General features: G+C 42.5%; 1 protein-coding gene across 2 annotated transcripts in view; it reads left to right on the forward strand.

Annotated features, from left to right (window-relative positions):
* LOC123745354 (nuclear pore complex protein Nup93) overlaps window positions 1-26,419 on the forward strand; it is a 68,638-nt gene that overhangs the window by 24,745 nt on the left and 17,474 nt on the right. For both annotated transcript variants that reach the window (XM_045725841.2, XM_045725842.2), the window contains 4 exons: window positions 21,162-21,342; window positions 22,195-22,323; window positions 24,100-24,273; window positions 25,738-25,877. In XM_045725841.2, the coding sequence (XP_045581797.1) occupies window positions 21,162-21,342; window positions 22,195-22,323; window positions 24,100-24,273; window positions 25,738-25,877 (624 nt within the window). The remainder of the gene's footprint in view (window positions 1-21,161; window positions 21,343-22,194; window positions 22,324-24,099; window positions 24,274-25,737; window positions 25,878-26,419) is intronic.

A 26,419-nucleotide genomic window follows, 5' to 3' on the forward strand; every position in this document is an offset into this window, starting at 1 on the left:
CCCCCCCCCCCTGTATATGTTGTCACATTTGCCTTTAAAACGATTCAATTTATATTTCTGTCTTTATTATGCACCCCATACCCATCCCGTGGGCGGTGGTGTAAAGGATTACAGAGGCACATAATCGGTTCAGGAACTGAACCCTCTAGTTCGTTTAGCTAAGCAAATAACAATCTTTTGATGCTAGTTACAAAATTATTAATGTTATATATACATGTACACATACTCATACATACATGTACATATATATATGTATACATATATACATACACACACATTTAATCACCCACACAAATACACACATCAATAATCTTTTGTGTCACAAGTGATTCAACAAGAGGCTCACAACAGTCACTATACAAGGCACTTTACATCTCTAGTGAGTCACAGTTACTAGTCTTGCTGCACACCCACCCAACTGGGCGGCAGCTTTACAGTCATGTGCATGCATTACCTACAGTAAGCAAATTTTGGATACTTCGCTAAGATTTCGGGCAGCACATCATTATGAATGAAGTACTTACACATTTCTTGTACACCATTGATGGTGTTCTCTAAATTCCTCGATTTTTTTCACTTTACATTATATAGTGATGCAAAGTTCTGCTGACCTACCCCCCCCTCTCTCTGTCTCTGTCTGTGTAATCTATCTTATTAATACATTAGGTACATCTGCATTTGAGCTGCTCTAGACTATGTGTCAGAAGGCTAGTTAAGTGATGCTAAAAAAATCCCCATCACACAGGATGGTTAGTCATACAGAGACAAATGATAAGTAGTCTGCACTGACACACTCTGGGTTCGTTATGAGGATATCATGAACACAAGAGTGAGTAAGGCAGCAGTGGTACTCCCCATCCCACAGGATGGTTAGTCATACAGGGCCATATGTTTAGTAGCCTGCACTGGCAAATTTTGGGTGCACTATGAGGATATCTTCAAGAACACGAGAGTGAATAAAGTAATTGCAGAGCTCCAGGTACCTCATGCCAACGGGTCTGAATGGTCTAATAACTGGGGATTCGGTGATGTAGTGTGGGAGATCATGCCGCTGTTCCTGCTCGCAGAACACGAAAAAATGTAAACAAATCTAGGGAGTGGGCCAGTCACCTTTCACCGAAGAGGTTTGGGAAGTTACCGTGGGTCAATATCAGGCTCGACCCCATTTCCATAGGACCAATAGGCTGTGGTAAATATGTGGGCCTGCGGGCCGCTTCAAGCAACAACCTGGTCCAACAGGTTATCACAAGTCGAGCATGGCTTCAGGCCGGGCTCGAGGTGTAGAACAAAGAAACAATGAGTAGAGTTTCTTTCACCCTGATGCCCCTGTTACCTAGCAGTAAATAGTTACCTGGGAGTTAAGTCAGCTGTCACGGGCTGCTTCCTAGGGGTAGAGGCCTGGTCGAGGACCGGGCCGCGGGGACTGGGAATCCGAAGCGCTGTCCACCCAGCTGTGAGGCGCGGTGCGGGCGGGTGCAGTAGAAGGATGTGTCAAGAGGCGGGGTACTGGCGCCCTTGTGAGTGTACGGGCAGGGGCGGCACCGGGCACCTTCAGGTGTTGTCTGGTAACACCTCACCTCACCCTTCAGGTGTTGTCTGGTAACACCGCACCTCACCCTTCAGGTGTTGTCTGGTAACACCTCACCTCACCCAGTAAGTACACTACGTCAACAACGAAAAAACAAATTATTTTGGTTATACAGTATATGGAACGTGTCTGGCAAGGATGAGGTAATCTTGTATGCTAACATGAAAGACGTGGATGTGATTAGTTTCCAGGACCCGTATACGTCCACATCTATCGAGAAGGTTCCACCCAACATACCTGGGTATATAGTATTGGAAAATACATAGCTTTTCGACCCAAGTTAACGCGGCTTTAGAGTAGCAAGATTTGTCTATGACACTCTCGGTACAAGAGGTGACGGAGGCATTAGCAGGTAGCCAAACTGCACACGCAATACGCACATGTTTGGCCAAAGCATTTGACCATTGTACCTATGAAGGGAGGGAACCGGTCGGCCGAGCGGACAGCACACTGGTCTTGTGATCCTGTGGTCCCGAGTTCGATTCCGGGCGCCGGCGAGAAACAATGGGCACAGTTTCTTTCACCCTATGCCCTTGTTACCTAGCAGTAAAATAGGTACCTGGGTGTTAGTCAGCTATCACGGGCTGCTTCCTGGGGGTGGAGGCCTGGTCGAGGACCGGGCCGCGGGGACACTAAAGCCCCGAAATCATCTCAAGATAACCTCAAGATGAAGTTATGCTCCACAAGATGAAAGCAAAGACAATCGCCGGCAAGGAAGACGAGTGTGTTTGGGTTTAGTAATAGATGTGAGCGTGTGAGAAGGCTGCACCAAGTGCTGGGGGATTACTTAACAGTCCCCCGGCGCCCTCGTGGACCGCATCCTCGTATCATCCTCGTCTCGCCCTTCCCGGTCACACTAAGGTGACGCAAATGCCTCTTTAAAATGCTGAACAACTACATATAACAAGGAAGTTATGTAGCAGGCAGGCAGGGTGGAAGCAGTGTTTTAAGGTGATACAGTCCAGTTACAATACTGTACTGTGTTACCCAACACAATGGACACTTGAACTGTTTACATGATAAAAGATGCAGTCAAATTTCTGCGCAGAAGGGAGTGATGAGATCAAAGATCTATTACTATTAATGTCAGAAGACTTAATGTTTAGAGAGTTGAATACAGCAGACGCAGCAGCAGCAGCAGCAGCCAACAACATGCTAGGCTGGATAATGAGAACCTTCAAAACAAGGGATGCAGCACTAATGGTCCATTTACTGCTCACATAGTCACTTAAGCACTTGAACAACTCCCTTCCCCCTCATAACTTTTCTCTCTGGAAGCTAGAGCAGGAAGCTGTGTCAATATATACAAGGAGAATACTGGAAGGTCGGGTCACTAACCTGTATTATAAATGTGAACACAGTGTAGCGAGGGAGATGGCAGCAATCTTAGACTAAACCCAGTGACAAGTCGGGGTACCATGAGCACAATTGGAGCAGTACTCACCTAGTTGTGCTTGCGGGAGTTGAGTAAGGCTTTTTTGGCCCGCCTCTCAACTGTCAATCAACTGTTACTAACTATTAATCCCCCCCCCCCCACACACCCAGGAAGCAGCCCTCAACAACTGTCAAACAGCAGTGTGAAGACTGTCAGTATCAAAGTACTGTGCTTGCTCCAGTACTTTTTCTCATCTTCATATCGGACATGTACAAGAACACAACCTATAGTACCATATCATCCTTTGCAGATGACACTAGGATTTTCATGAGAGTAGACAACATAGAGGATACGGCAAACCTCCAGTCAGATGTAAATCAGGTCTTTCTATGGGCTACAGAAAATAATATGGTGTTTAACGAAGAAAAGTTCCAGCTCATGCGCTACGGAAAAAATGAAAATATAAAAACGGAAACCACGTACAAAACTTCGTCAAATCATAACAGAACGAAAAGGCAATGTAAAGGATCTGGGTGTACTCATCATGTCGGAAGACCTTAACTTTTAAAGAACACAATAAAGTAGCCGTCACAACTGCAAGAAAAATGACAGGTTGGATAACAAGAACCTTTCACACTAGAGATGCTATACCGATGATGATACAAGAGCTCTCTAGAGTGGATTACTGCTGCACAATGACAGCCCCTTTCAAAGATGGAGAAATTGCTGACCCGGAGAGCGTGCAGAGATCCTTTACTGCTAGAATCCATTCAGTAAAACATTTAAACTATTGGGACCGACTAAAGAGCCTAAATCTGTACTCCCTTGAGCGCAAGCGTGAGATATACATAATAATTTACACGTGGAAAATAGTAGAGGGGCTGGTCCCAAACCTGCACACAGAAATAACATCACATGGGACCAGAAGGCATGGCAGGATGTGCATAATACCCTCGTTGAAGGGCAGAGGTGCAACAGGTACTCTGAGAGAAAACTCTATCAACATCAGAGGCCCGAGACTGTTCAACACGCTTCCACTACACATAAGGGGCATAACTGGCAGACCCCTCGCAGTGTTCGAGAGAACTGCATAAGCACCTCCAAAGGATACCTGATCAACCAGGCTGTGACTCATACGTCAGGCTGCGAGCAGCCGCGTCCAACAGCCTGGTTGACCAGTCCAGCAACGAGGAGGCCTGGGGCCAGATTCACGAAGCAGTTACGCAAGTACTTACGAACGTGTACATCTTTCCTCAATCTTTGACGGCTTTGTTTACATTTATTAAACAGTTTACAAGCATGAAAACATCCCAATCAACTGTTGTTATTGTTATATACAGTCTCCTGGTGCTTCCGAGCTCATTAACTGTTTAATAATTGTAAACAAAGGTGCCATAAATTGAGAAAAGATGTACAGGTTCGTAAGTGTTGGCGTAACTTTTTCGTGAATCTAGCCCCTGGTCGACGACCGGGCCGTGGGGACGCCAAGCCCCGGAAGCACCTCAAGGCATCCTCAAAGCAAGGTAATCACAAGGCCATCACTAGCCTTGTATCAGCACATATAAGGAATATAGCTGGAACAAAGGTTGCCTCGGTCATAGGGGGAAAAATCACAGCCTGGTTGATCGCGTATCCTTTGGAGGTGTTTGGAGTTTACTATTGAACACCATGAAAAGCCGCTCAGTTATGCCCCGTATGCGAGCTGGTGGTAGTGGTGGTGGAACAAGGTGGTGGTGGTGGAACAAGGCTGTGGTGGTGGTGGAACAAGGCTGTGGTAGTGGTGCAAGGCTGTGGTGGTGGTGGAACAAGGCTGAGGTAGTGGTGCAAGGCTGTGGTGGTGGTGGAACAAGGCTGTGGTGGTGGAACAAGGCTGTGGTGGTGGTGCAAGGCTGTGGTGGTAAGAGTGTGTATGAACGTTCCCAGTGACCGAGGGCTCCGATAAGCGTGTATCTTGATGTGTTATCTGTGGGAGCGTGGCCACACAATCTTCCACCCCGTTATGTCTCCTGTTCACTATCTTATCTCCTGGGATAACCAGGTCTTTTGGGTCGCTGTTTACTGCCATTATTGTTATGCCAAACTCTCGTGCACTCTGCAACACACACAATTGCCTCGAGTCTCTACATGTGTACCGGACAATGTGAAAGCACCCGAGATCTTAACCGGCTGTGGCAGTTAAGGGCACGTTAGGAACGTGGGGCGGTTAATCAACTTTGACTGAGGATGAATTGATAGAGGCAGCGTGGTACAGGTTCCCAGAGACGCCATGTGAATCTAATTTGCACAGATGTTCCCACTGACAGGCACATAGTTATGTCACCCGTTAATGTTGGATATAAACCCGGGGTAAGCAAGGTATTTGTGCATCTTGTAGCCCACTATCACACGAAGGGTTACACTGTCTTAAAGTCATATGTGCTACTGCTATTGCTGTGGAAAGCATCCGTGTACGCTAGACCACGTGTATGCTACAGTAAGGCACTACGGGCTCACCATAGCCCGTGCTACTTGGAACTTTTTGTTCCAGGTAGCGAATCTTTAACAACAATAATACTAGTAAGAGAGGGAGACTCTCACAATGTTTACACTTAAGAGGCTAAGATAATCTTTACTGCCTCTACTTTTAACAAACGCCGTCTTGTCGAATCTGCTCTGATACCCAACATGAACCGTAGTCCTGTCTTTGTTGCTGTTGACTCTTCCCTCTCACAGTCCATGCTCAAATGGTCTAACCTTTCTACAAGCGGTACCTAACTTAAGCCTACCCTTCCTTTTTCTCTTTCTTTCTCAATTCTTACGTTCTTATTCTTATACCCATTACTACCCCCATCCTTACACCCATCCCATCCGTACCTTTCACCTTGCTCTCTTACTTTTATATTTTCCTCCTCCTCGCCTCTCTCTACCTCTCTTGCCTTAGTGCCCGTGCCTCCCTCGCTTCCCCTCTTTACGGGCTATTCATGCCCGTGCCAGAGTTACAGCCCCGCTCCTGTGCCAGGTAAGTCCACTACGGGCTCGCCATAGCCCGTGCTACTTGCAACTTCTTGTTCCCAGTAGGTGAATCGACTCTATAATTGTCCAAGACGGAGCGAAACATCGTCGCCTCCATCTTCTGACGTGTGGTTTGGTCATCATGTCTTCAGCCACGTTATTGTGACTCATAGACTGCCTAAGAGGTTCAGCTCTCCTGAAGCTAGAAACAAATGGAATTCTTGAGAGTGGGAGTGTCTGGGTGTTAGCCGTCATGCTGTTTGTCTGGGCTCCCCTTATTTAACACCACACCTCTTCCTTAAGTGTAAACTCTCGCAATACAAGCAGGTCTAGGTCCTGTGATCACATCTGATTCCCTGTAGCACGGACATGGTTGTATCCAGCATGTAAAGCTTAAATTGTGTCCTCACAATTGAAGTCCACACTCCATAGGCCTGGGTTGGGGGCCACATTCAACTGGTCCACACCAGTATGTTTAGTGTGAACATGGGTGTAAAGTCTTGCTAATTACTCCCCCTAGTGCTGAGGCGTAATGGGAGTGTAGTGGCCGGGGCTGTGGTTGTCACTGTATTACTTGAGCACAGCTGCTCATGTCCCCAGCTGAGAGACGCTTCTGGACTAGGATGGTGAACGTCGCTACAGGAGGGAGGAGCAGCACCATTCTCACCTCACCCCTACGAGGAACACTTCCCTCCTCCTTGTTTACTCCACAGTAATTTTAGCCACACGGGGAATATTTACATTACATATTATTAAGGCAAGTTATGAAGGTTTAATATTTGTATTCGTGGTCAATGCCCTGGGCCATTATGATGCCATATATTGATATAATCTCTGGCACTGGTGACCGTCTCCGTGCTCACGTAGTGGCTGTCGTTCCCAGTGACTGATGAAGACACACACTCAGGGGGAAGAGTGTTAGAAGCTCGCACTTGGTTCATGTTGATAAGTGAGGTGCAGACTTGACCTTTATTCCCACCTCTGGTCCACCTTACACCTCTACCACCTCTCCTCCCGTCTACCTTCCTCCCTCTACACCTGTCATCTTCCTCACCGCTCACTCGCCACCTGTAAACCAATTCATCTTGTACCCTAACCCACTCGCCCGCCCACCTATCTTAGCTTAACATTGTGGTGAGAGTTCTTCATTCAGTTTTCAGCTCGTGGGAACGTCAGTGCCTCTTGTGTTGTGTTGATACGATTACATTTGAAGTGTGTGTGTGTGTGTGTACTTACCTATTTGTGCTTGCAGGATCGAGCATTGACTCTTGGATCCCGCCTTTCCAGCTATCGGTTGTTTACAGCAATGACTCCTGTCCCATTTCCAATTCCATTTCAATCATTTCCATACATTGTGTGTGTGTGTGTGTGTGTGTGTGTGTGTGTGTGTGTGTGTGTGTGTGTGTGTGTGAGTGAGGGGGAGGAGTGGGGTAGATGGCGTGATGTGGTCCAAGGTGTAGTGGGTGTTGAAGCTGCGAGGTGTTGTTATTTCTGAATAATCTTGTGGTGTTGAAGGTGACGGTGTTATTTCTGCGTCTTGCTGATAACTCGTGTCATGGGGTGCGCTGGTGGGCGTCTGTCACGCCCTGGTGACGCAGTGCATGGTGACGTGTTGTGATGGCAGTGCTGTGGCAGGTCTTTCATGTAGATTAAGACATGATTGGTCTGTACCACCCTGCTGACGATGGTATCTCCCATGATGACTTCTCTGGCGGTAACTATGGGTCGGTTGCTGCTCCAGGTACTTCCTGGACCACCTGGACCACCAGGAGAACCTGGACCACCAGGAGAACCTGGACCACCAGGACCACCTCCCCTCTTGATAAGAGTGATCCTTTATTATGCACCCCATACCCATCCTTTGGGGGCTAGTAGCAAAGGTTACGAAGGCACATAAGGGGTGAGGAAGTACAGGTCGAGCCTTCCCTGTGTGGCGTTGACCTCTTGTGTGGCGTTGTCGCGCTAGTGTAAACAACTTTCACGTCCGATTACAACTCTTTTTCTATGCCCTGAAGTTCGTTGCCTTTTGGAAATGCCACAGATTGTCTTTATGACTGATGGTAGCCATGCAAGACTACGCGTGATCAAATGAGAAAGATATAGAATTCTATAAAACGTGAATTACTGTATATAATTTATAATGTATCAAGACAGGTTGGAGTATATCCTTTAGATGGAGTCTCAATATTAATATTGCAGGATACACTTTCTCAGCGCGTCTCCATATCCATGTTGTGGCATCATATCTTTGAATCTGTTAACGTTAGTATCTTTGTTCTCTCAAATACACACTTATTACCACATAATTCTCTTGCTTGAAAATAATGGGCTTTTGTTTTTTTCAGTTTGTATACTTTACCATAAAACTACTAGCTATAATACTATATATGTACGGTTACGGTGTACGTTAGCTTCATGGTGTCCCTTACTCTACCTTCCAGCGCAAGGTAATCTCTCCTTTCACCTCCCCCCCTCCCCTCCCCCCTCACCTATGTTTCTGCACCCCATTCACCATATGGTGAGAGGAGGAGATATGCGTGCTGACGCGTCGCCTGCTGGGAGAGGGGGGAGAGAGGATTAGAGAGTGGGGGAGAGCAGGAGAGGGGGAGGAGGAGGGGAGTGGACTAGGGAGTGTCTGGGTGTGAGAGATGTGAGAGATGGAAGAGGAGAGAGAGAGAGGGACAGACTTGAGAGGGACAGATCCGGGCTCCGCTGGGTCCCTCCCTCGTAGTTTCGTGTTTGTAAACGCTTTGTATTAGTTATCACAAGTTCCTTGACATTATTATAAGGTTTGGTCGTGGAGTGAGGCAGTGAATGTTAATGTACCCCCGGCTTAAAGTCTTGATTTTCCTTATGGAGCGGTGAGTGGAATAATGTAGGAGTGTGTGTGTGTGTGTGTGTGAGACACACCCCGGCAACACGCACCCCCCCCCCCCCCGCCACACACACACACACACACACACACACACCTGGCACTGATGTGTGGGTAGGAGACGTGATTGAAATTGAAATAAGTTTATTGAGGTAAAATCCACACAAAGGGATGATGTAGCTCCAGCTATTATTCCCCCGTTCAGTACATCTTGTTAATACATACATACATACATACATACATGTGGGTAGTCAATACCTGCCGCGGGTATTGGGGACGGGGAGGGTTACTGCCGGGCTCTAATGCTTGTCTATCTCAAGAAGAAGACTGTAGTTAGTGAAGTTAGTGCCCTACCACTACTTGCAACTAACCTAACACAGTACTGTACAAGCCGAAGCGATGAGAATGATTCCCAGCACCACAAGATGGAAGAGTATTATTGTCACACACGTCGTGGAACACTTGTAACTTCCTACACGTTCTTCCTTACACAAGACGTGTAGCAATCGCACGTCAACACATTATATTTTCCGACATTGCTTGGATTACTTTGTGCCTATTCTTCCAGCGACTGCTGTCGACTTGGCGCGTCCATTGCATGCTAACTGGTTCATGAACGGCAGCCAACGTCTTCAACATTCCAACTTGTATGCACTCGACACGCCAAGACTCACGTATACCAATCACCAAGCACGACTGACGTACTTGCCACTTCCGTTCCAAAGTTGAGGTGTTAAGAGAATAATGTTTATACTGATGACTTAGTGATTCACGTTCTGCTCTTCAAGCACTTGAAAACTTTTGATAATACACGACCAAACCCCCTCAAAGCCACCACAAACAGCCTCCTCGATCCTACAGAGTAAAGAGTCAGAATGTCTGCTCATAATGAGGCATCATGATCACAGTTAAATTGGCATGCAGGGAGGATGAAACTGAGCTCTCCCTCGGGTAGGTGCATACATGAAATGTTAAGTCTCTTGGTCACTCTGCACTCACCCACAACACTGACGAGCAATCAAATCATATACACATGGAAAATACTATTTTGTCAGATCCCAAAGTAACACAGGAGGATCAGATCCCAAAGTAACACAGGAGGATCAGATCCCAAAGTAACACAGTAGTACCACTAAAATAACAACATACTGGAGTAAATTGCTATAAACACCCTACCAGGATACATACAGCTTTTTATCTATTGGGAAAATATAATCTGAAATGGGTTCTCCTTCTATCCACCTCAGTCAGTCCAGGAGAGTACTCAAGATTTGGTGTTGCAGATGTAGCGTTCTGAATTTTTTTTTCTGCTATTAAGTGCAACATTGTCATTGTGTGAGAACATTTTGAGAGCATTTCTCCCTTCACGGGGGCTCTTGTCTCAGTGTTACTGATCCCCCCAAAGTCTCGTACTGTTCTCTGAGCTGGCTGTTGCCTCTGTGTCACACACACCATACATCTTTATGGCACAACTTTCTGCTTTGCAATTTAGGATGTTAAATATTTTTGTTATGAATTCTATGAGTATACTCCAAAACTTTGCGATACACTTCTCCTTTCTCCTTCCATTATAGATTTTGTAGTGGGCAATGGTGTTTGAAAATAGTGGCGTGTGTGTGAAATAGATGTGAGGTATGTGTGGAGCAGTTCACCGTATAGGGGCGATGAACGAGCTGATCAGTGAACAGGAGCTGATGCCTCTGCCAACTTTGCACAAAGCATTCTTTCTTATTTGTTAAACGCCATGCAGGGATTACGTCAGCTGCTCTTTGCTGCAAGAGGCGTTATGTACTGGCCGCCAATAACACCCACATTGTTACACTTCCAAAGACATTTATAATTTAAAGCTACGTCTTTGTTATATGGACTTTGATGGGTTGTTGCTGTTTTATTTCCTTTGTATTTCATTGTTTGTATTAGAGTTGGTCAACATGTGGTGGTTGTAAAGGATGTGCCTCACTCACTCTCTGGTATTCCCCGGCACTTCCTACCCCCTCACATTTACCAACAACTTTCCTTGACAGTTGCTAAACATTCTTCCCGACTTCCTGCATTATTTGGCAATTACTTGATGACCTTTCCTCCTCGGCTGCAGCGGTGTACCGGCTTGGAACCCCTTGTAAGAATTTGTCTAGTCTTATTTATAATGATGGTTTGACTCGGTCCATCTAATCGTTCTGTCATTAACTTTTTAGTCTTAAATTCCTATCTCCAAGAAGTCTCAACCGTGCTATAGCAAATAGTACTTGCATCAAGTACAAGCATCCCTACAAGTAAATAGTACAAGCATCCCTACTTAATCTCTTCTTGCATAGGTTATTGAAATTGTTGCAAGTCCTTCCACTTTCCGCATGCCAGTCTGCGGGCAGGAACTTGCAGGAACCGTGGGCCTGCTGCCATATCCACTATTAAGCATACTTGCCGGTAGCTCCTCTATCATATGCATCACTGTATGCAGTTAATAATGCTATTTGTATTGCAACATACAAATTGGAGTACCATACTCGTCACATTAGGAAGGCTTGGATACCACAGTCGTCACGATACACAGTTACGAGGGATGGGGTATAATGAGCGCCTGAAGGAACTGTGTCTTACGACACTAGAAAAAAGAAGGGAGAGGTGGGGACATGATAGGAACATATAAAATACTCAGGGGGATTGACAGAGTGGACATAGACGAAATGTTCACACGGAATAGTAACAGATCGAGGGGACATGGGTGGAAGCTGGAAACTCAGATGAGTCACTGAGGTGTTAGGAAGTTTTCTTTTAGCGTGAGAGTAGTGGGAAAATGGAATGCACTTAAGGAACAGGTTGTGGAAGCAAATACTATTCATAATTTTAAAACTAGGTATGATAGGGAAATAGGACCGGGGTCATTGCTGTAAACATCCGATGCTCGAAAGGCGGGATCCAAGAGTCAATGCTCGATCCTGCAGGCACAAATAAGTGAGTACACAGGTACGGGTACCATATTCAAATGGTCAAGTGTGTTCATAACTTGACACTCGTTAAGCCTTGGAAGCCGGTCGGCCGAGTGGACAGCACACTGGACTTGTAATCCTGTGGTCCCGGGTTCGATCCCGGGCGCCGGCGAGAAACAATGGGCAGAGTTTCTTTCACCCTATGCCCCTGTTACCTAGCAGTAAAATAGGTACCTGGGTGTTAGCTGTCACGGGCAGCTTCCTGGGGGTGGAGGCCTGGTCGAGGACCGGGCCGCGGGGACACTAAAGCCCCGAAATCATCTCAAGATAACCTCAAGATTGGTAACGATACCTTCCATCACGTGACTGTCGTGGTTCACCGCGGGGGATGAATGAACCAACTATCAGGCGATAGCGCACTTGGACCGGATAAGAATTAGCGATGGGACGGGGGAAGGAATGGTGCCCAACAACTTGGATGGTCGGGGATTGAACACTGTTCTGCACGAAGTGAGACCGTCCCTCTACCGTCTAGCCCAAGTTTTTTTTTATGATTTTTCTACCACAGACGTGGCCAGACATTTACAATACTAACCAGAATATATACATTTTCTTCTGTCCTCCATGGACAGGGTGAGAGATCTGTTAAACATATAGTTCAGAGATTTATTGAACAATTAACCACATAAGGTGATTGTAGTGCTTTTAAAATGCTAATGTAACCTACATACAGAAATACATAAATTACAGATTTACGTCTGCCCTACATAAAGTGGTCGATGTGTCTTTTATATAGTGTCATTAATTTACATTTACAAAGGTGAAATGAAATTCTGACCAGCTTCTACATAAGCTGTGTGTGTATATATATATATATATATATATATATATATATATATATATATATATATATATATATATATATATATATATATATATATATATATATGTCGTACCTAATAGCCAGAACGCACTTCTCAGCCTACTATTCAAGGCCCAATTTGCCTAATAAGCCAAGTTTTCATGAATTAATGTTTTTTCGTCTACCTAACCTACCTAACCTAACCTAACCTAGCTTTTTTTGGCTACCTAACCTAACCTTACCTATAAATATAGGTTAGGTTAGGTTAGGTAGGGTTGGTTAGGTTCGGTCATATATCTACGTTAATTTTAACTCCAATAAAAAAAAATTGACCTCATACATAGAGAAAAGGGTTGCTTTATCATTTCATAAGAAAAAAATTATAGTAAATATATTAATTCCGGAAAACTTGGCTTATTAGGCAAATCGGGCCTTGAATAGTAGGCTGAGAAGTGAGTTCTGGCTACTAGGTACGACATATATATATATATATATATATATATATATATATATATAATGTCGTACCTAGTAGCCAGAACGCACTTCTCAGCCTACTATGCAAGGCCCTATTTGCCTAATAAGCAAAGTTTTCATGAATTAATATATTTTCTCATTTTTTTCTTATGAAATGTTAAAGTTACCCATTTCATTATGTATGAGGTAAAAAAAAAATTTTTATTGGAGTTAAAATTAACGTAGATATATGACCGAACCTAACCAACCCTACCTAACCTAACCTATCTTTATAGGTTAGGTTATGTTAGGTACCCGAAAAAGTTAGGTTAGGGTAGGTTAGGTAGTCGAAAAAACATTAACTCATGAAAACTTGGCTTATTAGGCAAATCGGGCCTTGCATAGTAGGCTGAGAAGTGCGTTCTGGCTACTAGGTACGACATATATATATATATATATATATATATATATATATATATATATATATATATATATATATATATATATATATATATATATATATATATATAAAATATGCAGAATAATCACATGTGCAAAATAGAGAATGCTTAACGCGTTTTCGGCTAATTCGCCTTCATCAGAGCAAAGTAGAATCTTTGCTGCTGAATTAATTCTACTTTGTAGAATCAATTCTACTGTAGAATAGAGTAGAATTGATTCTACTTTGCTCTGATGAAGGCGAATTAGCCGAAAACGCGTTAAGCATTCTCTATTTTGCACATGTGATTATTCTGCATATTATATATATATATATATATATATATATATATATATATATATATATATATATATATATATATATATATATATATATATATATATATATATATATATATGTATTATAATATATAATATATTATATATATAATATATTATATATTAGTTATATATATATATATATATATATATATATATATATATATACATACATACACATATAATATAATATATTATATATTAGTTACATACATACACATATAATATAATATATTATATATTAGTTATATATATATATATATATATATATATATATATATATATATATATATATATATATATATACATACACATATAATATAATATATTATATATTAGTTACATACATACACATATAATATAATATATTATATATTAGTTTATATATATATATATATATATATATATATACATACATACACACACACATTGTGGTTGGACAGCACTCTTGGCCCCCGTCTCGTCCCACACCCATATTATGGTGTGCCCGGGTGCCCAACCTTGCTTGGGTTGGGCACCCGGGGGACGGTAGTAGAGTTTGGCTTATAAGTCCATATACAGTAATTACAATGTTACATCTCTTGACTGTTATTAGTTATTTACCAAGGGCGGAGAGAGTTAAGCAACAGGAACAATAATTAATAGAAAGTTTTCCTAGTACATTTTTCCTCGTGGGTGAATGAACAGGAAAAAATTGATAAACATGCTCGATAAGGAAAACGCAAGAGTCCATGTCGAGATGAAAGTTGGGTTATGTAAGATTGGTGCTTCCGGCGGAGGTGTGGATAATGGCGCGACGCCTCCCTCCCTCTCCCTCCTGGCCTCCTGGTCTCCTAGCCCCCACCCCTAAAGAACTTAATAATTCCGTGTGGCAGGCCGGCGCCTCTCTCCATAAACACCATCTCTTAACACCTACTCAGCCACCTGCTGTTCTTCAAGGCCAAGCTGGTAAAGTTGTTTCAGTTTTGGTCACTGCCTCCAAACTATATTCCTCCAGATTGCTCCAAAACTAAGAAATGGAAATCGTTTTTTTTTCCTCTTGCTCATTTGTTTATTTTAAGGCACCAAATGTCTTGTATAATAAGAACATAGAGAAAGTGTCACTTGTGATGATAAGTGAGCGGTTCCTTGATAGAATAATTCATAGCGTGCAGACTCCTAGGTGCTGCTACTACTGGAGTTACTGGAGTGAACGATATGGAGGAAAATGCACAATAGAGCCAGTGAAGAGCAGGGGTGCCATAGGCACAATCAGAGAACACTGTATAAACATCAGAGGTCCACGGTTGTTCAACACCCTCCAAGCGAGTATAAGAAATATTACAGGAACAACCATGGACATCTTCAAGAGGAAACTAGTGTGTTTTCTTCAAGGAGTGCCGGACCAACCGGACTGTGGTGGGTATATGGGCCTGCGGGCCGCTCCCAGGAACAGCCTAGTGGACCAAGCTCTCCCAAGTCGAGCTTGGCCTGAGGCCTGGCTTGGGGAGTAGAACTACTCCCAGAACACAATCGACTTGAGAATGGTCCAAGACGGACCGAAACGTCGTCGTCCCATCACTTTCTAGTGTGTGGTTTGGTCGACATATTTCAGCCACGTTATTGTGACTCCTCGTCTGCAACTTCCAGAATCTCATCAAGCAGGTATCAAGCAGGTGTACTACACCTGGCATATATTAAATGAATAGGGTGCAACAGAGCACAAATGCCTTTTCAAAGTCCGTGTATACCACATCTGCATTGTTTTTCTTCTAAAAGATCAGTGATTTTATCACAGTGGTCGAATAGGTGTGAAAGGCATGATCTTGCCTAAATGTACGTTAACCTGGTCATTGGTCTCTGTAAAACTGGAGATCTGACTCTGGTCACTCACACAAACCTCTACTCCGTGGGACGGTAGTGCGACCGGTCTATAGTTCTTAGCAAATGTTTTCCTCCCTCCCATGTGTAGGGGAGCTGTATCTGCTAATTTAATGGCCCAGTAATGTGTACAGGGGCTGTCCCCCCTGTACACATTATTGGAAACCAAATAATGTTTCCAGAGTAAAGCTTTGGACATATCCTGTGTGGTGCCTCACATGGTGGTTGGTGTGTGTGTGGTGGAGTCATGGTGAGGCTTATTACTTCATGTTGGTGTTAGTATGGTCGCCTTTCTCTTCTTTTTTAATCTTATTAAATTCCTAATGTTTGTGTGTGGTTCTCCGCCATTGGCGTCTCCGGCGTACGTCTGGTTGATACCTGGTTGATGGGGTTCTGGGAGTTCTTCTACTCCCCAAGCCCGGCCCGAGGCCAGGCTCGACTTGTGAGAGTTTGGTCCACCAGGCTGTTGCTTGGAGCGGCCCGCAGGGCCACGTACCCACCACAGCCCGGCTGATCCGGAACTTCTCTTAGAAAACCGTCCAGTTTTCTCTTGAAGATGTCCACGGTTGTTCCGGCAATATTTCTTATGCTCGCTGGGAGGACGTTGAACAACCGCGGACCCCTGATGTTTATACAGTGCTCTCTGATTGTGCCTATGGCACCTCTGCTCTTCACTGGTTCAATCTTGCATTTCTTCCATATCGTTCACTCCAGTACGTTGTTATTTTACTGTGTAGATTTGGGACCTGACCCTCCAGTATTTTCCATGTGTATATTATTTGGTATCTCTCTCGTCTCCTTTCTAGAGAGTACATTTGGAGAGCTTTGAGACGATCCCAATAATTTAGGTGTTTTATCTCGTCTATGCGTGCCGTATATGTTCTCTGTATTCCCTCTATTTCAGCAATCTCTCCTGATCTGAAGGGGGAAGTGAGTACTGAGCAGTACTCGAGACGGGACAGCACAAGTGACTTGAAGAGTACAACCATTGTGATGGGATCCCTGGATTTGAAAGTTCTCGTAATCCATCCGATCATTTTTCTGGCTGACGCGATATTAGCTTGGTTATGCTCCCTAAACGTTAGATCGTCGGACATCATTATTCCCAAATCCTTGACATGCTGTTTTTCTACTATGGGAAGATTCGATTGTGTTTTGTACCCTGTATTATGTTTCAGATCCTCATTTTTGCCGTACCTGAGTACCTGAAATTTATCACTGTTAAACATCATGTTATTTTCTGCTGCCCAATCAAAAACTTTGTTGACATCTGCTTGTAGTTTTTCAATGTCTTCAGCAGAGGTAATTTTCATGCTGATTTTTGTGTCATCTGCAAAGGACGACACGAAGCTGTGGCGTGTATTTTTGTCTATATCAGATATGAGAATAAGGAACAGTAGCGGTGCAAGGACTGTACCTTGAGGTACAGAGCTTTTAACATCGCTTGGACTCGATTTTATCTGATTGACTGTTACTCTTTGTGTTCTATTCGACAGGAAATTGAGTATCCAGCGTCCTACTTTTCCAGTTATTCCCATTGACCTCATTTTGTGAGCTATCACCCCATGGTCACATTTGTCGAACGCCTTTGCAAAGTCTGTGTATACAACATCTGCATTTTGCTTTTCTTCTAGGGCTTCTGTGATTTTGTCATGGTGGTTGAGTAACTGTGACAGACAGGATCTTCCCGCTCTAAATCCATGTTGTCCTGGATTGTGCAATTCATTGTTTTCCATAAAACTGAAAGAGTGATTAAGAATCAAATTTCTAAACACTTTTATTACGTGTGATGTTAGTGCAACTGGCCTATAATTTTTTGCCAAGGCTTTACTCCCCCCCTTTTGCAACGGAGCTATATCTGCAGATTTAAGTGCTGCTGGTATCTCCCCTGTATCCAGGCTCTTTCTCCATATTACGCTGAGTGCTCTCGCTACTGGTACTTTACATTTCTTTATGAATATTGAATTCCATGAGTCAGGCCCAGGAGCTGAGTGCATAGGCATATTATCAATTTCTCTTTCAAAGTCTTCCGAGTTTGTGGTAATATCCGTTATATTATCTGCAGCTTGAATGTCATTCATAAAGAAGCTGTCTGGGTCATCAACTTTCATGTTGTTTATTGGTGTGCTAAACATAGCCTCATACTGGCTTCTTAGAATTTCACTAATCTCTTTGTTGTCCTCTGTGTACGTACCTTCATTTGTAATTAACGGTCCAATACTGGTCGAGGTTTTGGATTTTGATTTTGCGTATGTGAAAAAATATTTCGGATTTTTCCTTATCTCTTGTATGTTCCTTCCTTATCTCTTCTGTTCCAATTCCATTTCCTCAGACTCATATGATCGCTTCAACGTTTGTTCTATTTCCTCAATCTCCCTGCTTAGGCTTGTTTTCCTTGCTTGTGATAGTTGTGTCTGCCGAAGCATTTCCGTTATTTTTTTCCTTCTCCTGTACAGTCGTCTCCGTTCTCTTTCTAGAGTGGTCCTCTTTCTGCCCCTCCTCACAGGCACGTGCTTCAAGCAGACCTTGTAAGCTTCAGCTGTCAGTTGAGCTATTCCCTGTGTGGGAGTTTTGTCGCTTAAGACCGTCTCCCATTGAATGGTTGCAAGGTCTACATTTATTTTTTTCCCAGTCAATCCTCTTATTGTTGAAATTGAATTGATTGAATATTCCTTCTCGCTTGTTTGGTCTCTTAGACCTACTACCGTTATTTATGCTAGTTCGCACTTCAATGAGCTTATGGTCTGAGTATGAAGTATCTGAGATTGTGATATCCCTGATTAGTTCATCATTGTTTGTGAATAACAAGTCTAGTGTGTTTTCGTTCCTAGTTGGTTCTGTAATCTGTTGATTGAGCGAGAATTTGTCACAGAATCTCAAAAGTTCTCTAACCTGTGGTTGGTTATTTCCCGGGTCATTCCCTGCTATGATATTTGTGTTTGCCGTTCTCCATCTTAGACTCGGTAAATTGAAATCTCCAAGAAAGATAATATCTGGAGCTGGGTTTGCTAGGTTGTCAAGTATGTTCTCTATTTTGTGCATCTGCTCTGTGAATTCCTCAATCGTTGTATCTGGCGGTTTATATATTAGAATAATAATTAAGTTTAGTTTCTCTACCTTCATTCCAAGTACCTCTACCACCTCATTAGTTGAATTTAGTAGTTCTGTGCATACCAGGTCTTCTTTAATATACAGACCTACTCCTCCATTTGACCTAGTTTTTCTATCACATCTATATAGATTATAATTTGGAATCCAGATTTCACCATCCATGTAATCTTTTGTATGAGTTTCCGTTAATGCCCCAAATATTGAGTTTGACTCTAATAGAAGGCCATTTATGAACTTAACTTTATTTCTTGACTTTGGCTTTAAACCTTGAATGTTTGCAAATATGAATGATTGTCCATGTTGTGTGTAACTTCTGGAAGGTTTTGGTAGTTCTCCCTCCTCTCTACCCTGACCCAGGGTGTGTTGTTGTGGCAATGGTTTGTCCAGTTTTGGAAGTGATACTGGGGAGTGTGGTAGTCTGTGTAGTTGGGGGGTGTAGTATGTGTGGGCTTATACTTCTAATTTCAGTTCTAATTCTAATTATCTAATACAGTTCTAATTATCAACACTTTCGTTTGAATACATAAATTAAGTCTACATGAAGCCTAGTTTTATAAATTGGGCGCTGTGGTTATCCCTCATAAACCACTTGTTTTAATAATTGTTTGGATAATTGTTAATTATTAATATTCTTGTGGCAACGAATGTAATGGGGTGGTGGAAGCCGGTTCTCCTTTGAATTGAGATTAAGCATTCCGCTGTAAGTACCAATAGTTCAGTGCGGGACTAATACTCAACCCCTACAACCGTGGAATTGATAGTCCGAATGATCGGGTATCTTCAAGAAGCATGTAGACAAGTTCTTGCAAGAATGTGGGCCTGTGGGCCGCTCCAGGCAACAACCTGTTGGCCCAAGTTATCACTATCCAAGTCCAGCCTGTCCTCGGGCCGGGCTCGAGGAGTAGAACAGCTCCCGAGACCCTCTCCTGGTGTGCTCCCAGGGGCGCCTCCACCTGCCCACAGCCCAGTCTATGAGAGAGTGAGAATGAAAGAGAGAGAAAATGAGAGAGAGAGAGAGAATGAGATAATGAGAATTTGTTGATATTTTCACTGTTTACACTTAGAGATGATTTGCATTGCACATGTATTTATTTTAGTTGTCATTCGCGTAACCAGCCCATCCACCTCATTGAGTTTCCGATCATAATATACTCTCTGGAATGTAGATCTAATAAAGAGGGTAAAAGCCCGAGAGGTGACTTAGCGGTATATATGGGGTGTGATGGTGGCAAATGGAAGCTAGACTAGTGAAGGGCCCTCTACCACTAGAGGAGGCGTAATCGTGCAATAGTTGCTGAGGTTGTGAGCGCGTGTCGTAGCACGCCCGCTGACGTGGTCCAACATGGCCGCCTCCTCCCCAACTCTCGTTTCTCTCTCAACTTACCCACTGATTTTCAAATTGGGAGTGGCTATCAAATTATTTCTGGTCTTAAGATTCAGATAATCTAATGAACCTTTAAAATGTTGACCGATTTCCTCTACTTTGATTAATAATGAGAACCAAAGGATACGTTTAATGGCGCCATTGTCTCAACAAAGTGAGACAGCTCTGGCAGAGTTCTGGCGCCAGACTTAGTAGGAAGAATGTCGTTATTGAGCATTTTAGTTAAGGCTGTTATTTATAATATAAAATTCATTGTGGTCAGGGGACAGGCAGCCTGGTTATACATACAGTACATGTTAGACTTGTACAGAGAAGGGTCGAATTACTGACTGCCCAGGATACAAACCCCACAAAAAGCCAACTCTTGAGCATCCAACTGATGCTCCTGTTTACCTTGCAGTTGCTACCTGGGGATGTTATCCCCAGGAAGACCCTTCACCTCGCTCCTCATAACTTGACCTATTCCACCAGTGTATTTAACCCAAACATGGCATCTCGTGTATATCACGGCTCACCATAGCCCGTGCTACTTGGAACTTGTTCCAAGTAGCACGGGCTACTTGGAACTTGTTCCAAGTAGCTGAATCTATAACATCATCATCATCTCGTGTATTCATTGATTACCTGAAGATGTTCCAGGGTGGGGCGAAACGTTGTAACAAAATAAATCCTTCAATAATTATTACTGTCTTAACCATGAATTTTGGTAACTTGATTGCTGTTCCTAATCCCGCAACTAAGAAAATACTTAGAAGCATAGAAAGCTTACACGATGAGGTCATATTTAACCCAATATTTATTTCTGTATACGCAAACAAAATGTAGATATAGGCCTAAAATAGATGGTTTAAATATACTTCCTATAAAATCAATTCTTTAACTGATGCTTTATACTAATGCACTGAAATAATGTGCATTACAAATATAATTAGAAATTAACTTTTGCTGCTTGTTTTGACAGGGCCATTCTGCTGGGCTCACGAGGAGTTGACTTGCCACACATAAGCAGTCGACTTGAGACCCTAACCACAGCCCGCACCCTCCAGCCCCTGGAAGCCGTCGCTGACACAGATATTGCTGCTTTCCTTAGAAATGAGCGTGAGAACGCCATCATCACGGCTATTGAGGACTCCAAGCGGCGGGTAGGTGGTGGTGACAGTGTATCACATCCGCTGCGCCGTGGTGGTGACCCCTTAATTAACAATGCCAATGCACTCACTCCTCAAGGTACAGCGCATTAAGAATGTCAATTTCTACATAACCTTACCCCAGGCACCTGCTACCAAGCGTAGCCACAAACCCAAACTCTGTATTATATACACAATGTATGAATCAGTTTGTTCTAAATTTGTTACTGTATTTGATTAGTTGGGGGTCGAGTAAGCTACAAGAATCTAAATACTAGAATTTAGATTTTGAAAATTAACACTATAAATTGTTTTAATATTAGAATGACCACACACAGTGAGGTGGGAGATGTGTTCTGTACAGTGACAACAGTGAGGTGGGAGATGTGCTCTGTACAGGGACAAGTGAGGTGGGAGATGTGTTCTGTACAGTGACAACACAGTGAGATGTGCTCTGTACAGTGACAACACAGTGAGATGTGCTCTGTACAGTGACAACACAGTGAGATGTGCTCTGTACAGTGACAACACTGTGCTCTGTATAGTGACAACACTCTGTTGTCAATTATCTTTATTCTATTATGGTAATATATATTTTGTTTGCATAATATATAAAGAATACTGTAACTTGCAACTGTTCCATTTTAAAATGAGTTAATCAGGACCTAGGAATTAGCAAAACACTTTCTGTATATTAGCCAAGTTTTTACAAATAAAACTTAGTGTCACATAAGGGCCATAAATTCCTATGGTAACAAAATGGGGCAAATTTTAAAAATTCTTGGTGGGCCAAGTACAGTACAGTATAAGGCATTATTGTGTTCCAGCACATCTCGCCAAGTTTTGTGATGTCAGTTGTAATTTCAGACAAGTGAAGAAGTTGACAAGTTATACTGGAAGCAGCAACAAGCTGAGTGGGAGCAGAAGAAACAGGACCTGCTCTCAGCTTTCACTCACTCGGGAACGGACCTCCTCAACATTACGGTTCAGCAACAGGTACAGTATTTTTGTTGCAGATTCTTGATTTTAATACATTACTCATCAGTGTTTGTGTTCAAGTTTTTTTTCTCTCCTAAGAGATTTTACTTGCAAGTTATAAATAGGGCTGTTGAAGTTTATATTTTCAAATCGTTATGTTTGTTACTTTGTAGATGAAAATTGTGAGCGGATCAATGATTTTCTTTTCTTCTTGATTATATAGTACTAGGTTATCCACAAAGGGAATTTGGATTAGGGTGTCAGTTTTTTTTTTTATAAATGGCATTTTAATTAGTATGCACTCTAATCATTGCCAATTATCTTCCTCTTTTGTGCCCTGCTGCAGCCTTTTCATTTAATATATGCATGGTTGATGCACTTGCTTGATACCTGCTGGATGGGGTTCTGGGAGTTTTCTACTCACCAAGCCCAGCCCGAGGCCAGGCTCGACTTATAAGAGCTTGGTTCCCCAGGCTGTTGCTTGGAGCAGTTCACAGGCCCACATATCCACCACAGCCCGGTTGGTCTGGCACTTCTTGAAGAAAACTTGTTTTCTTGTCTTGTTTTCTCTTGAACATGTCCACTTCATAAGATCATTCATAAGGTACTGAATGATGATGTATCATAATTTGTTCAGTGTTGATTACTGCAAACAAAGCCACAGTGAAAATTATACAGTTATTAATTTCTTGTGTTACTTGTGGGACATATATACCTATCAGTCCATGGGGGAGATGATGAGCAAATTCATGATTGAGTAGTTTTGTGGTCAAACAATGACCTTCAATATAAAGTGAGACCCATGACCGCGTCATAAGGTATACAGTACAGGACGATATATGGATAGACATTGTGCAAAAGTGTGGTACACTTTGTACATTTTTTGTTTTAGAATTATTATTACAGCTGTATTATTATACATATTAAATTAATTAATTTAAATCCATTAGCGTCATGGGGTGGGGAAGCACAGGTTTGGAGAAAAGATAGGAACACTACTGTATTGTGATAGAACCTTATTGATATTAAAAACTGCATTTAATTTGAGATTTTTTACACTAAATCTGCAATAAACAAGCACCACCACTCAACAGTAGTACCCCATCGCTTCATGAGATCTGTTGTACTGTACAATGATGCTCATGAGTTGTAATATACAGTGCAAAAAGATACATTAACTCCTCACTAACCAATTTCATCCAGCCTTGTCCTTTGCCAATTTCATTGCATTGTTCACACACTTCCCTGCTTCCTCATACATTTACTCAATGTACACCCATATTCCCAGCTTTCTGCTACCACTCCAACCATCAAATTTGTCTATTTACTCGTCACCTTCCACCACCAACGCCACCCTCCCACTATCATCTAACCATGCCAACATGGCAACCCCATCCACACTCAACAAGCACTATACTACCACAATTTTGGCCACAGCCCTCAGCCATGCACATACACACCTGCCTTCCCCACCCACATACTCGCCCCATCCAACCCACACCTTCATACAACACCACCCTCACATTTACCTCCCTCCCACTCTGTAACTGTTTTAATTGCACAGATTCACATTACAGTGTTGCTTAAATGATGGCTTTGTGCATTATGAATTTGCAGTGCTCTTATTCTTAGGTTGATAGATTATTTGATATTCAAGACACTGTCATTTGCTGATATAATATTTATTATGGGAAGATGCAACTCGCCAATAATACTGTAGCATATAAGTTTTGTCATTCATATTGCAACACTGCAGGTATGTCAGAACTAAAATTTAATGGTGTTAATTTTCAGGATAGCATTGTTTGTGTACCACGAAATGTGGGAGGAACAAGCAGTAGTCTCAGCAGTGAAGAAATGGCTTACGTCAGGGTCATCCGTGAATACAATGAAGAGGTGCTTCAAGGGGGAATACGACCCAACTTGGCAGATTCACTTACCAATGCTGCTTCAACCATGAGTGATCAGGCTAGTATGGCTTCATACATATTTTTGTTTTGAACCTGTGCACTTAAATCTTATGCAATACATGTATGATGGTGAGGAACTCTCCACCCATCCCTTTCTCCAACTCCCTCTCCTATCTTGCCTACCTTGTGATGATTCCAGGAATCAATGTCCCTGAAGCCTGGTCTCTGACCAGGCCTCCTGGTTAGTGCTTTGGTCAACCAGGCTGTTGTGTAATGTTGCAAGCAGCTGTATCCATGAATCACAGTCTGGTTGATCAGGTATTTTTGGATGTGCTTATTGAGTTATCTAAAACTCAGTGGAAGGCTGGTCAGGTACGCCCCTTATGTGTAGAGGGAGAGTGTTCAAATGTCTTGGGCCTTTGATGTTGATAGTTTTCTTTCATCATACCTATTGCTTGTTGCTGGGAACAAAAAGTTCCAAATAGCACTGGCTATGGTGAGTCCGTAGTGAATATCACGCCAAACCTTTCTTCTGAAGCCCACATCAAAATATCTGCGGCGTATGCAAGGCTGGCTAACATCAGAACTGCCTTCAAAAACCTGTGTAAGGAATCCTTTAGAATCTTGTATACCACATATATAAGACCAAAACTGGAGTATGCAGCCCCAGCATGGAGCCCGTACCTTGTCAAGCACAAAATGAAGCTGGGAAAAAGTTCAGAGGTATTCCACTAGACTAGTCCCAGAACTAAGAGGCATGGGTTACGAGGAAAAAACTGCATCTCATGTCGCTGGAAGACAGGAGAGCTCGGGGAGATATTATCACATACAAAATTCTCAGGGAAATTAACAGAGTAGACAAGCATGGATTATTTAACACAGGAGGCACATGCATAAGGGGGACACAGGTAAAATCCGAGTACCCAAATGAGTCGCAGAGACATTAGAAAGAACGTTTTCAGTGTCAGAGTAGTTAGTAAATGGAATACACTAGGAAGTGATGTGGTGAAGGCCGACTCCATACACAGTTTCAAATGTAGATATGATAGAACTCGAGAAGCTCAGAAATCTGTACACCAGTAGATTGACTGAGAGGCGGGATCAAAGAGCCCAAGCTCGACCCTCACAAGCAAAACTTTGATTTTGTTTAGTACAACTAGGTGAGTACACTCACCCCCTCCATTTATCACTGCATAGAATTTTCTAGGAATTACAATGGAAGTGAATGCTTCTTAAAGGGGAGGCAGTTGGGCTGTCTAGGAGAGTTCTCCACCATCTATGTATTATCCTGAAAAGTTTAGTGAGGCTAGCTTTATGCTTCTGACCTTCAACTTTTGGACAGACACAGATAAACTAAACGCATTCTTTTTTTTGTAGATATAGATTTATAACCTATTAATATATTGTTTTTTCCTAGATGATGATGCTTTCCCTCCTCTTGAAAGATGGAAATATTTTATTAATAATGTATTTATGTATTGTAGAGAGCTGCAGTGTTTTTGATTGGTGAATGTGTCAACAGGGTATATCAGATTTATGGGCTCTGGTACAGTGCCTAAGTGAGGTACCCGTGAGTGTAGGCGGTGATGCAGCACAAGCTCGGGCCTCTCCCAGGGTACAAGCTGCACTCGTAAAGCAGGCTCGTGGCCATTTGGAGAAGTCGTAAGTATTAATCATTCTCGTCAAGTTGGCAATTACAATTTGCATTTAAAATAGGGGCCTGTCATACAGTATTCCAATTTATTTCTGTAATTCAAGAACACCTCACAGGGTTTTCCCCCCAAACTTAAAATAAATTATGTAGCATCATAACGAAATTTGGATTTCAGTTTGTTTTAGCACATTAATTTTGGTTCAATGTTTAGTGTGTAAATTTTATGTTGATATTTGTAAAATAATAAGAAGTAAACTTGTACTGTATTAGAATTTATGATATCCTTTATTGTATTAGTTGTGCAAGTCTGAAAACCTTTCATGACATGAAGTGCTTTGCCATTACAAGATTTCCATTTAACATCTAAATTCTTCATGGTATATTGTGTCCAGTAGTACCTTAACTGAATCTTTTAATTTAATATACAGTACTGTACTGTATAGTGGGCTATTTTGATGTTCATCTTTGCAGCTTTAATGTAGTTTATGGAGCTAACTAATTTTATATAATTTTTATGTTTTTTTTTTTTTTCTGAGAGTCCCTTCAGTAG

Source organism: Procambarus clarkii, chromosome 44 (genome assembly GCF_040958095.1).
Source record: "Procambarus clarkii isolate CNS0578487 chromosome 44, FALCON_Pclarkii_2.0, whole genome shotgun sequence".
In the NCBI taxonomy this organism is placed as follows: Eukaryota; Metazoa; Arthropoda; class Malacostraca; order Decapoda; family Cambaridae; genus Procambarus; species Procambarus clarkii.